The sequence below is a fragment of the Amyelois transitella genome, chromosome Z (assembly GCF_032362555.1).
Source record: "Amyelois transitella isolate CPQ chromosome Z, ilAmyTran1.1, whole genome shotgun sequence".
NCBI lineage: Eukaryota > Metazoa > Arthropoda > Insecta > Lepidoptera > Pyralidae > Amyelois > Amyelois transitella.
The window spans coordinates 12,989,499-13,003,564 of NC_083535.1; the positions used below are offsets into that span (position 1 = coordinate 12,989,499).

The 14,066-nt window shown below is 37.5% G+C and overlaps 1 protein-coding gene across 2 annotated transcripts in view; it reads left to right on the forward strand.

The window, feature by feature from the left end:
* The first annotated feature begins 712 nt into the window (after window positions 1–712).
* Window positions 713–14,066, forward strand: part of LOC106129517 (plexin domain-containing protein 2) — a 45,307-nt gene continuing 31,953 nt past the window's right edge. For both annotated transcript variants that reach the window (XR_009657531.1, XM_060953509.1), the window contains exons 1-2: window positions 713–938; window positions 7,861–8,076. Coding sequence is in view for 1 of the 2 variants with exons in the window: in XM_060953509.1 (XP_060809492.1) it covers window positions 854–938; window positions 7,861–8,076 (301 nt within the window). In the remaining variant the exon portion in view is untranslated. The remainder of the gene's footprint in view (window positions 939–7,860; window positions 8,077–14,066) is intronic.

The window sequence follows — 14,066 nt, forward strand, 5'->3', positions numbered from 1 at the left end:
GTCATAATAAATCTCACCCTTTTTGCTTGCCAAAGTTAAGACTCAGGAGTCACGTTATTTTACTCGAAACCGAGACTATGAAATATTTATTTATAAATGAAAGTAATTGAGATTTTGAGTGAAATTATCTGTGCCGTGTCGACGTTTGTGAATACAAAATACTACATTATTTGTTTAAAAGCGGACCCTAGATACTCTCCTAGATGTTAACGTGTGAGTTAAGGGATAAGGGTTTCGTATGAACTAAATACAGACATCCTGTCCATGGATAGTATTATTGTTATCCATGCTATGGCCCGTGCCCGTTAGACACAAACTTGTGTGAAATAGTGTTTCCAACTTTCGCTTTCGACGTGAAATGTGGCGCATTTTAGCTAAGACTTATGCGCGATAAGGGAACGGTTGCCAAACAGTATGACAGTTTTTATTCGAGAATAGAAAAAATGACCAAAAATGTTATTACTTAAATTAATCCAATACTACCAAATACTTTCATAATGAATACGACAGCAGCAGCAAAAAACAATTTCAGGATACTACTAAATTAAAAAACTACAGTGAAAAGCTAGCAAAATATAGTGATAATATCGAAATAACACCTGGAAAACATTTCATAAAGGATGTATGAAATGTTTGCCAATTATAAATCAACCACAGTTTAAGCAGTAACGCCTTTTCATCAAAGATAGTTGGTAACAGCTAGGAAGTTTTCTTTCAAATTTAAATACACTGAGCTGGATCGTACGTATCGTATCGTGTCTGTCGTGTCGTGCGCCCGTCATTTTAATGACGTTCTTTTTTAAGTTAACGAGAGAAAAGTAATAGGTTTTAATTTTAGTACACAAATACGAAAATGGACTTCTTTCAAGTGAAAGTGTATAAAAGATGGGTTACCACGGGATTTCTTTTGGTGTTCTTTTTGAGTAAAAGTGCAGAAGGTACGTATCTAGATTTACATCCCACGTTATAAAAACAAAGCCTTACCTTTTTACGTAGGTAAGTATACTGTGAGTAATAAACATCTTGGGATTTTCCGTCGCAGCGTAACTTTTACCTGTGTTTGAAGGAAGTTTTATGTCGGAGTTTCTCAATGTTGCCGAGTAAATGCTATTCTAGGTCAACGTTTTAACCCGTGGATCAGGAGAAGCTAATTTTCTAACGACTGTTTCATTTTGTGAACAGTATGACGTGGAAAGTAATTTTATTTACAGTTTTTCCAACACGTTCTCCTTTTTCGTTTAACTTAGATAAGATATGAAATTCGTAATCTTAATAATGTCTTTAAACTCTTGACTCCTCATAATTGTGTGATTGTATGTAGTCTTATTACTAAGAATAATGTTCATTGAAATTCTTCAATGAACTTTTTTATTATTATTATACATATATGTAAATAAAATCACGCCTTCTTCCCAGAGATAGACAGAGTAACTTCATCTCTTCACATTCCACATTCCCTGCATACTTCTTTCACTTCAAATTTGTATTAATGTCTGCAAATTCTTGGCCTCTTCTGTAACTCTTACTAGTATTGAGAGTGACATTCATTAAAGCTCAAATTTTATGCCAAAACATATTTTATTTACATTCATAATATTACATATACCTTCACTCCCCAGATGTGTAGGCATAGACATCATCTTTCCACTTACCTTGATCCCTGCATACTCAGTTACATTTTACTTATTTACTAATCATGTTTAAGGTACTCTTGATGATCTGATCTTCCATCAGAAAGTCACCCATTGGGTCAAGCTGTGTTCATCTTCGCATTCCAAGACTCATATTATGCAAATAAAAGTTTGAATTTGAATTCCTCTTCCAACCTTTCAATTTAAACTTGCCTTTTGTCTTTACCTGCCTTCATTCATCCTATCAGACATAGAAGCAGTTCCATACTTACAAAAAATGATCACCATTTGAAAATACCTACTGAAGTCAGGCTTACTTACTGCATATATTCATGTCTACATCCCTGGCAGGGTAGACAAAGACGAGTCTTGAAAAGACTGAAAGGTCACATTCAGCAGTATGGCTGAATGTCAATTCCTTCATTTATGATGGAATTACTTAGAAGTGGAATTCTTCTATCCATTGTCAGCTTTTACAACATCCATTATAAAGAGAAGGAGTTGTCCTATTCTTTAGTGCCAGAAACCAATTGGCACTCACTGATTCATTGTTTGCAAAAAAGCTATAAAAATAGTTATATCCATTCATTTAATCGCTAATATGATTCACGGCATATGGATCCTGTCAATATGTATCATAATTCATATCATCAGCCTCTGCGGAAAACGATAATGTGGTTGACTCTTAATCACAAGGTCACATGTTCAATCCCTAGCCTGGTCTAGATTGGACATGACACAGAATAAATTGAGTCTGGAACTAGGTATTTCAATCTCAAAATATTCATTGCATACTGATGAACATGGCCTTTCAGTCTTTAAGACTGTTGGCTCTGTCTACCTGGTAAGAGATAAAAGTGTGATTGTATGTAGTCTTAGATGTTAATAGTGTTTAATGAAATTTGGACGAGATCTTCTATAAACTTGATGGTTTCTTTGGTATAGTTTTAAAGTGCTCTTAAATTTTTAAAGTGTCATGTTTGAATCCTGGCCAGGGCATAATGAAATTTCCATATCCATAGTATTATAAATGTGAATGTGAGTTTGTTTGTTTGTTGTCTCTTCATGCGTTATCTACTAAACCAATCTTCTGGAATTATGCATATATATAATTATAGGAAATATCATAAAAATTAAAAAAATATTTGCGCTGGCAAAAGAAAGATGATGCACACTCAAAAAAATGGCATTTATTTTTGTTTTTCTTATTTTAAATTACAGTATGTTTGTTCTTTAAAAAGGAGTTCGGAACACTCTTAAGTCTAGAAAAGTATGTATTGGTACTTTTTACCCTGGTAAAAATAATAGTTCCCGTAGCTTTTTTGAAAAACCCGTTGCATCCTCACCACTCTCAATGTGTCACTCTATGTTCCTTGCGCATTTTAGCTCTTTAACGGTTGTTGTTTGTTCCACCACCGACGCTCTCACTTACCCCTTATCAGTATTTGTCATAAAATCTTGTCTGGTACAAATATTTACTGAATCATATCTCATTAACTACTGTTACTATAAGAAAAGCAGATAACAAAAAGATCAAGTTGGTATTAAAACAAAGGTATGTATTTTGTTTACCATTCTTTTTATCTAGCTATCGACCGCGACTACGCCCGCGTAAAAAGTAACTTATATCCTTCTCGACATCTCACACTACATGATGCAAAGTTTCAGTGGTTTTGACATAAAAGAGAAACAAACACACATTTATATTATAATTTTTTTTTTGTTTTTTTTTTTTTGTACGTACGTTCGTGATGCCTACCCGGGCACCCCCGGAAGATCAGCGCTGGCCGTGTAGCATATTGTTTACAGCCAGCATTATGCTGGGGGGGTACCCTTTCGGGAGCACCATACTACATGTTTGTTTTTGTACATATTTTTGTTTCCTTTTTTGACTTTTTGTTATGGTGTTCTTTGAATAAATTCTTTTTACTTTACTTACAATCTTCTTCCTCCTGGCTTTAGTCACGGTTGCATCGTCACCACTCTGGGAGGAGTTCTGGGTATGTCTTTATCTATTTCTGGTCCTGGATTGGGTGATTCAGGTTTTTAGAATAGAATAGAATAGAATAGATTTATTTTCAACATTGGATACAAGGTATCACTTATTGACGTCACATAACTTAAATCTAATTATAACTACTACCGCTTCCAAAGCGCATGTGTAGAAGAAGCGGCGGAACAAACTACATTGCAGCATTTTCATAGGACGTCAATTTACAAATATAGATCTCTTAAATCTAAATCGTGGACGAACGCACATTGTCTACATTAAAAACATGTATGAATGTAATGTATTTTAATCAAAGCTACTCCCATCTGACCTCCACAACCTTTGCCGGTAAACCTAATCCGTATTGGATCATGCTTATACATCCAGTTGCCTGAATGTGCAGGTTTCCTCACCTTATTTTCCTTCACCGTAAAATCGGTTAGTATTAAAAGTAATGCATAACTTCGTAAATAGTCATTGGTACATGGTCGAAGTGGGTAGAATGTGTGCCTTTATGCGCATACGCATTTTAAACTGGCACCTTACCGGTTCGCACACCAACGCTATTTTATATTTATAATATTATTTTTATGTATGTATTTTATTTTTAACCGCCTTCATAAAAAGGCGGTTCTCATTATGACCTCCTCGAATTTATATTTGTATATTGCATGTATGTTTGTCACCGGTACTCTCGGGTTTCGCTGAACCGATTTTGATGCGGTTTTCAGGAAAGTGTATGTTATATTTGGGAGAGTTAGCGAAAAAATTTAACCGACTTCGAAAAGGGGGATATCGGTTTGGGGGCGGCTCTCTTTTTACAATAGTTATTATTGAACAACAAGGCTCTCCAAAGATATTGCGAAATGATTTTCAATAATGATGATGGATCATTGCTTGAAAACCACATGATGTTTACAAACAAAGTTGATTTTCAGGTAATTGAAAAAAGCATGAATCAATTACATGCCGACACAATTCTTGTATTGTTACATGATGACGTGAATTTACTAACAGTTCTTATGCAACAACTATCTGGATTTGCCGTGTGGTTTCCGGTACCTACTTTAGAACAGAACCGCGCTCCATCCATCCATCCCGTGATCGTCATAAAATTGGAAATGGAGTTGTACTATTCTAATATGCCGTGAACCACACGGCACTCCGATTTATATGATTTATTTATTTATGTATTTATATAACATTATATACAGGAGCATTTAATACAGTAATTTTAGTACAATTGTGCTACTTATTTCTAGTAATCTTTCCAGTAGACCCGTGTGAGATAAATTTTGGAGTCGTATGGCGTATGATTCTATGTGCTTATAATAGGCATGAAGACATTTTTTTTTTGTTTTCGTGTTAATTTAGTTTAACAACAAATAAAACATTGGTCAAATAATGGTATTGATAAACAATAAATTACCTGAGATATACGAAGTAACATAACACATTATTTGGACGAGTCCAAAACGCCCCTTATAAACCCCGCATATTGTTTACCCCGCAAGGGTTATAGACGTGACCATATGTATGTATGTATAATTATAATAAAGAAATTAAGGCGATGGGCTAGCAACCTGTCACTATTTGAATCTCAATTCTATCATTAAGCCAAATAGCTGACGTGGCCATACAGGATTTTCAAGACTGTTGGTTCTGTCTACCTCGTATGAGTAATAAGTAGGTATATTCCTACTTGCCAGACTCTCTTGCTCTTAAAACTAATCAACCCAATGCATGTGCGATGTGCATTTCAATTCTGCTTTTAACGCGTAGAATCCATTGTAGAATCCATACATATATGATTAAATTAAAACTAGTGTATGTATATCTATTGAAGCACTAATTAGTATTCGTGACTTCGACCACCTCTAATTTATGAAAATCTAAGTGATCACTAAAATTATATACATACATATAATGCCGTGTGGTTTGCGGCACTAAAAAATAATAGGTAAAAGTAACACGTAAAGGCGAGTAAGGGACAGGCTTATTAACTTGGGATTCTTCTTGTAGGCGATGTGCTAGCAACCTGTCACTATTTGAATCTCAATTCTATCTTAAAGCCAAACTACTGAACGTGGCCTAACAGTCTTTGCAAGACTGTTGGCTCTGTCTACCCCGCAAGAGATATAGACGTAACCATATGTATGTAGGTATGTATTTATTCTATAAATCATTACGGCCTCTGTGGCGCAGCGGTAGTACGCTTGTCTGTGACACCGGAGGTCCCGGGTTCGAACCCGGCCAGGGCATGGTGAGAAAAGAACTTTTTTCTGATTTTCCTGGGTCTTGGATGTTTTTTAATATAAGTATTTATTATAAAATATAGTATCGTTGAGTTAGTATCTCGTAACACAAGTCTCGAACTTACTTCGAGGCTAACTCAATTAATGTAATTTGTCCCGTATATTTTTTTTAAATTTATTTATCTGTAAAGTATCAAATGGATATGTAAGAAAACAATAAAACGAAGTCGCCGCCGGTCGCTAGCTAAGGTCAAGTCCTGACCTGCCACGGTAACATAAAATTTAATGAACATAAGTACCATCGACACGCACTTTACTCACGTCTAATTTACTGTTTTAATTTGTTGTTCGCAAATTTATCGTAACTTTTAACGCAAGGCTACGCTCCCGTGCAGATTTCCAAAAGTACCCATTTACTTTTGAAGATTTTGTCTGCACCTGTGCCACATATAATCAAACTAGCTGTGCCCGCGACTTCGTCCGCGTGGAATAGTTATTTTGGGCATCATTGATGCCCTCAAGAATGTATAAATAAATAATTTACCCAGCTTTTTTCACTTTTTCCATTATTTCTTTGTTCCTGATAGTTGCAGCGTGATGTTATATAGCCTAAAGCCTTCCTCGATAAATGGTCTATTCAATACAAAAATAATTTTTCAATTCGAACCAGTAGTTCCTGAGATTATCGCGTTCAAACAAACAAACTCTTCAGCTTTATAATCCTACTACTATTATAAAGGCGAAAGTTTGTATGGATGTTTGTTACTCTTTCACGCAAAAACTACCGAACCGATTACCATGAAATTTGGTATGTAGGTAGCTGAAGACCCAGAATAACACATAGGCTACTTTTTATCCCAGAGTTCCCGCGGGATTGATAGGGTTTCCATGCGGACGAAGTCGCGGGCGGCCTCTAGTATTAGTATAGATATGTTATTAGATTATATATATACTAGAGGCCGCCCGCGACTTCGTCCGCATGGAAACCCTATCAATCCCGCGGGAACTCTGGGATAAAAAGTAGCCTATGTGTTATTCTGGGTCTTCAGCTACCTACATATCAAATTTCATGGTAATCGGTTCAGTAGTTTTTGCGTGAAAGAGTAACAAACATCCATACTGACATCCTGACATACAAACTTTCGCCTTTATAATAGTAGTAGGATATATATATATGGGATAGATATGGAAGAGGCAAATAGTTTATATTACAACGTATCCGAATCCCATTCGAATTGCAATACCCATTGTTGTCACAGTTATAATTCACTTTATTAATGTGGGGGGTCACTGCTAGTTCGTTCAACTGTTCAAAACAGCACAGGCGGACATTCAAATGGACCTTATCTCGGAGGATTAGGGTTCAAAGTGGCGATGAGGTGATCGAATGTTGTTGATTAAACCATTTACTGCCAAAGCAATTAAGGCATTGTGTGACCCGTTTGTCATAATAGAAAGTTGGACTCTTTATTTTTATTTTTACGTTCTATATATGTGTATAGTGCCGTAAAGTGCCGTGTGGTTCCCGGCACCAATAAAAAAAAGATAGGTCAGACGGGAGTCTCATCTTGCTTACCATTAGGCAGACTGAGGTCAAACGCACTCAAATCTATTTAAAAAAAATAAAAAAGACAATAGATCATTGTCCTAAATACAATTGTATCTTTCGCAGCTTCTTAAAAGATCTGACGGCCTCTGTGGCGCAGCGATAGTACGCTTGTCTGTGACATCGGAGGTCCCGGGTTCGAATCCCGGTCAGGGCATGATGAGAAAACAACTTTTTCTGATTGGCCTTGGTCTTGGATGTTTATCTATATAAGTATTTATTATAAAATATAGTATCGTTTAGTTGGTATCTCGTAACACAAGTATCGAACTTACTTCGAGGTTAACTCAATCAGTGTAATTTGTCCCGGTTATTTATTTATCTCACTGTCAGTGTCAGTTAAGTGTAGCGTCCTTAATTTTTTTTTCCCTTTCCCAGCATGGAAAGCGAACTACGATGTGGAGTCCGTCTCGTCTGGTCGCCTGCCCTCACACATCATGACCTTGGAACGTCAGCGGAGGGACATCCTCCCCATGGACATCCCCACCACCCCCACGACGGGAGCCCCCGCGTCGGTACCCACGGGGAACCCGGTGGTTGCATCCTCAACCACGGTCGATGATAGCAATAGGACGAACAAGAATTTTACAGCAGGTAAGATATGTGTTAGTTTAACGTAACTTTTAAGTTCGTTTTTTTTTACTTGATTTAAGTCGTGTGATATATAGTATTAATTTACAGAAAGATCTTTAACTTAATAATATCTCTGATAAAGACTTGTATATTGGTCTTCGAAATGATCTTACAGAGTCGACGCGCTATGAAAAAGATAAGAATTATATATTAGTTTTTAATGTATCTCAGTGAATCAAACACCTACACACTCTCTCTCATCACTCCGTGTTTCCAGTCGTGACCCACACAGAAGTGTTTCGTGGCATCATTCATCCTTGAGGGCTTCAATGATGCCTAATATAACTATTTCACGCGTACGAAGTCGCGGGCACAGCTAGTAAATGATAATTTTAGCACTCACTCCATTGTGTTTATTAAGAGTTGCACTGACTGTCGCGCCGTCCGTAAACCTCCAATAGTGAACCTTCTTCCTTATCACGGAATCAACCTATCAGGAATCGTTATCAAGCGCAGCTTTAAAACTATTAAAAAAATAACTATTATTGGGTAAATTCGTTTTTCGAACGGGCCAATTTTCTCCGCTTTCGAGGCGGAAGAAACGAAACGGCCTTGGAGTTTCGGACAATGGGTGAAAACGAGACCAATGATTGAGCACCACTGTAATGCGGCAACCAATCAAAACTCACTTCCACGTTCGAATTTGAATGTTTGAAATCTATTTGAATAAATACTTTATGCGTTTAGTTTTCGGGCGTTCATTTTTGTGACAAGATTTTTTTGTTGCGATACATATTAAATTTGGTTCTTGATTTGGCTCTGTGCAGCCCGTGATCCTTAACCAAATATAAACAAAATTTGACCTAGTAACCTTGGTTACCAAACTAAATAAGGTCGTATGTTAATTTTGCTCGTTCACAATATACCTATGTAGATAGATCCACATCACATAGATCTTGATATTATACATCGAAAAAAGGGGGGACGAGGTACAAGGTTTTTTCTTTTTTATTTTTAATTTTATTAACAGGTTAAATATTGTTATGTCCACTTGTTAATTATTTTATTAGAAAGTCGTTTTTTGTTTTCGTCATTAGTGATATTGTTACTCTAAACTAAAAAGAATCTCAAGTTTGTAAGCGTATCCCTTAGTCGCCTTTTACGACATCCATGAGAAAGATATGGAGGGATCCTATTCATTTTTGTATTAGTGCCTGCAAACACACGGCACAATATAACGGCATCGATATAAAATAGTGGTAACATTACATTTTATAAGTATGTACCATATTTGTGCACGGTCGAATAGCTTCCTCACGAAGGACCAAAATGTTTTGATTAGCGCGCATCAGTTAAACACACTGACAAGGTCTCGCTGCGTCAATAAACAAGCCTTATAGCGGCTACTCACTTGGCAACCTGGTTGCTGCGACTTGTAGCAGATCGCAATTTTTTTTTTACATTGTTAAGAAAGAAAAAATATTTATTTGGTACATAATAATATATCAAGAACAGAAACCTTAATCTATAACAACATTTGTACCAAAATGGCCGCCCCTCAGCATTTGTGGTGGTATATACCGCAACGCTGGTCTTCCGTGTTTATCTGTAAATTTCACTTTCATTATTAAGCCATGTAGCAAAACAGAGACTGTTGGTTTTCTGAATTTTTTTTGGTTTCTGCTCCGTAAAGGCTGTCTGATGTATTAAACGGCCTCTGTGGCGCAGCGGTAGTGCACTGTCTATGACACCGGAGGTTCCTGGTTCGAAACCCGAAACATCGTGACAAAACCTGCACATTCAGGCAATTGGATGTGTAACCATGAATCCAATACGGGTTAGGTTTACCTGCAAAGGTTGCGAAGGTCAGACGAGAGTCGTTTCGTGTAAAAACCTGACTCAACCCAGGATCCATGGTCAAAGGCATACCCCGGGCTCCTCTCCAGAGTGGTGAGGATGCAACCGGGACTAAAGCTAGGAGGAAGATAGAGATTGTTAGCTGGAATAGATCGCTTTTAGTGATAGTGGCCGCCTTTTGCTGCTATGCTTTTAATACACGATATTTGCTGTAATTTATTGTATTTTATTGTTAACAACAAGAGAATACATAAAGCCATACAGCTGAACGTGGCCCTTTGGTCGTTTCGTCGCTGTTGCGGGGTAGACATTCCCCGCAAGGGATATACACGTGTTAACATGTACTTAATATTCCGATGTCTTCAATTTTGTGGATGAAGCGAAGGAAGTATGCAGAGATTGTGGTAAGTGGAAAGAGGTAGTCTCTGCCTACCCCTCCGGGAAAGAGGCGTGATTTTATGTATGTATGTATGTCTTCAATTCCCCGACGTCTGGACTGGACACGGGAACAAAAGACATTCCTGTCTCCCCCGCTCGGGTTGGGAAGGAAATAGCTTATTTAGCACGTTGTCTACGATGTACGGAAGCAGCGAGTATAGCTTCGTCTGCATGCTTCGTCTCTTAATCGTATGTACAGTGGGCCACATAAAAAAGTATACTAACGGTATCGTTCGCTATACGAAGGTGGTACAGTTTTAGATAGATAGATAATTCATTTATTTGATTTGCTACACACGATTTACAATTTCATATGAAATACAAATTAATAGGGTGTGAGTTGCAGCAATACAAAAAGGTCACAACTCAACGAATTTATTGCTGTAGAGCAATACGCTGATTTTCAGTTATGACCTAGGTGCTAGTGCAGGTCAATCTGCGCACGTAACAAAAAAATTAACATAAATAAAAAAAGACTCGTTTTCTGTAATTTCCTCTGTGACGGGGTAGATTAATGAATAGTCAAAGACTCGGAGCTTTGATGTAGGTGTTACTATGTATTGTGATAATAATAGGCTTAATTAAGAGGATAATTCAAAGGATAAAGGGATAGGCTTATGCACTTGGGATTCTTCTTTTAGGCGATGTTCTATCTATAGCAACCTGTCACTATTTGAATCTCAATTCTATCATTAAGCCATACAGCTGAGCGTGGCCTATCAGTATTTTCAAGACTGTTATCTCTGTCTACCCCGCGTGGCATATAAATAGATACATTATATGAGTTACTCTTCATATGTCCCCTCTATGCTGATGATCAGGTTTTACTTAGCGTCATCGGCTGAGGAGTTATGGAGACGGTAAACTGTACATATTTGACGGCCTCTGTGGCGCAGCGGTAGTACCTATCTACGCTTGTCTGTGACACCGGGGGTCCCGGGTTCGAATCCCGGTCAGGGCATGATGAGAAAAGAACTTTTTCTGATTGGTCTGGGTCTTGGATGTTTATCTATATAAGTATTTATTATAAAATATAGTAGCGTTGAGTTAGTATCTCGTAACACAAGTTTCGAACTTACTTCGAGGCTAACTCAGTCAGTGTCATTTGTCCCGTATATATTTATTTATTTATATTTATATATCAATCTTTGAATAAGAAAACAATGAAAGTAAACATAAGTTGAAAAAAAAGACAATGGTTTTTGAAATATCCTACTACTATTATAAAGGCGAAAGTTTGTATGGATGTTTGTTACTCTTTCACGCAAAAACTACTGAACCGATTACCATGAAATTTGGTATGTAGGTAGCTGAAGACCCAGAATAACACATAGGCTACTTTTTATCCCAGAGTTCCCGCGGGATTGATAGGGTTTCCATGCGGACGAAGTCGCGGGCGGCCTCTAGTATCTCATATTTACGTCGTAGATGTTTCCAGAATTTCACGTCTCGTAAAATAACGCTATCATATCACAATGATGTCACGTTGACAAACAGCTTTTGTTTGTGATGTTTGGTTACACAGGTGGCGACTCATTTGTGCATTCTCAATGTCGATTGTCTCGAGTTCTTTTATTGTGGTTATTGCCAGTGTTGCCAGATATGGCGGCCTCTGTGGCGCGGCGTTGCTTGTTTGTCTGTCTGTGTGTGTGTGTGTGTGCGTGTGTGTGTGGGATTTGGGTGAACCCGCGTTTGAATCCCGGCCACGGCATTGTGAGAAACGAACATTTTCTGATTGATATATATATAGTCACGTCTATATCCCTTGCGGGGTAGACAGAGCCAACAGTCTTGAAAAGACTGATAGGCCACGTTCAGCTTTTTAGCTTGATGATAGAATTGAGATTCAAATTGTGACAAGTTGCTTTCTCATCGCCTAATAAAAAGAATACTAGTTTATAAGCCTATCATCTAGTCGCCTTTTACGATATAGGTATATGTAAAGAGGAGTGGTCCCATTCGTTTTTTTTATTGGTGCCGGGAACCACACGGCACCACATTCCATATTATCAGGTAAACTCAACAGTACAGTATTGTTTGTTTTGGATAATGAAAGGCTTAAAATGAAAAATGTCCCGTAAAAATCAGCCCATCTCGCGACGCTAGTTTCAAACGCTTCTCAGATACATACCGTGGACCACACACCAAATAATACCACTTTTGATACGATGCTGAAATGGTGTCCCTATGTATGTGACGCCCGCTGTACCAAGACAATACACGTGTAGGTAAGCATGTGGCGTTTGTACGTGTAAACATATAAGCCTTCGTCAACTGTTTGTTTGTTATTACTTCACGATCCGATAGCTCAGGCATGGGATGGGAAAAACGCGGGAATAATATTTAAAAAAATATGGACAAGATAATAAAACCAGCGTCATGGCTCAGCCATTACACATGCTGAGCGAGGGCCATTTTTGGTGCATGCATGTAATTTAACATACATACATACATATGGTCACGTCTATATCCCTTGCGGGGTAGACAGAGCCAAAAGTCTTAAAAAGACTGAATGGCCACGTTCAGCTATTTGGCTTAACGATAGAATTGAGATTCAACTAGTGACAAGTTGCTAGCCCATCGCCTAAAAAAGAATCCCAATCCTAACCCCCTTAGTCGCCTTTTACGACATCCATGGGAAAGAGATGGAGTGGTCCTATTCTTTCTTGTATTGGTGCCGGGAACCACACTACACATGTAATTTAACAATTCACTAATTCCAATTTATATTTTGTTAATGTACCAAATAAACGATTTTTCTTTCTTTCTTTCTTTACACGTGTGCCCGAAGTAAGATCAAGACTTGTGATATGGTATAATTACTCTGTAATACTATATCCTACTATAATATTATAAATGCGAAAGTTTGTACGTCAGGATGTCATTATGGATGTATGTTACTCTTTCACACAAAAACTACTCAATCGATTACGATGAAATTTGGTATGTAGGTAGCTGAAGACCCAGAATAACATATAGGCTACTTTAAATCCCGGAGTTCTCGCGGGATTGATTGTTAAGTTATGATAAGGCTTCCACGCGGGCAAAGTCGCGGGCGGCCTCTAGTTATATATAAAATTTCGTGTCCCAATGTTCGGTACTGTACTCCTCCGAAACGGCTTGACCGATTCTCATGAAATTTTCTGAGCATATTAAGCAGGTCTGAGAATCGGCCAACAACTATTTTGTTATATCCCCCTTAGTAATAAGAATTGTCCACTATTAACAGATTTTTTTAAACTAGAAACTACTTAAATACAAACTACAAGTTCTTCAGACATTTAACTATATAAGCGTGATATTTCAAGAACATTAATTCAGTGTACCTATAGCCCGTGAAGAGGTAACAAATAAACAAACAAATAAAAAAAACTCACTATCGTATTTATAATATTATTATTTGGTAGTCTCTGCCTACCTCTATTTTATGTATGTATGTATGTATGTATTATTTGTTATGTGTTCTCCGCTGTATGTATTTACATATACGTCTCATACAATGTGCTGCATTCAAATAGAATGCAATTGATGCATTAGGACGCTGCAGAAGCGATCCATTGTCAGCTCAGCACTTGTGTGATCTTGAAAACTGACGGTCCCATTAGGTATCTATAGTTATAAATCAGTGCCGTGTGGTTCCCGGCACCAATAAAAAAAAAGAATAGGACCACTCTCCATCTCTTTCCCATGGATGTGGTAAAACTAAGGGATAGGCT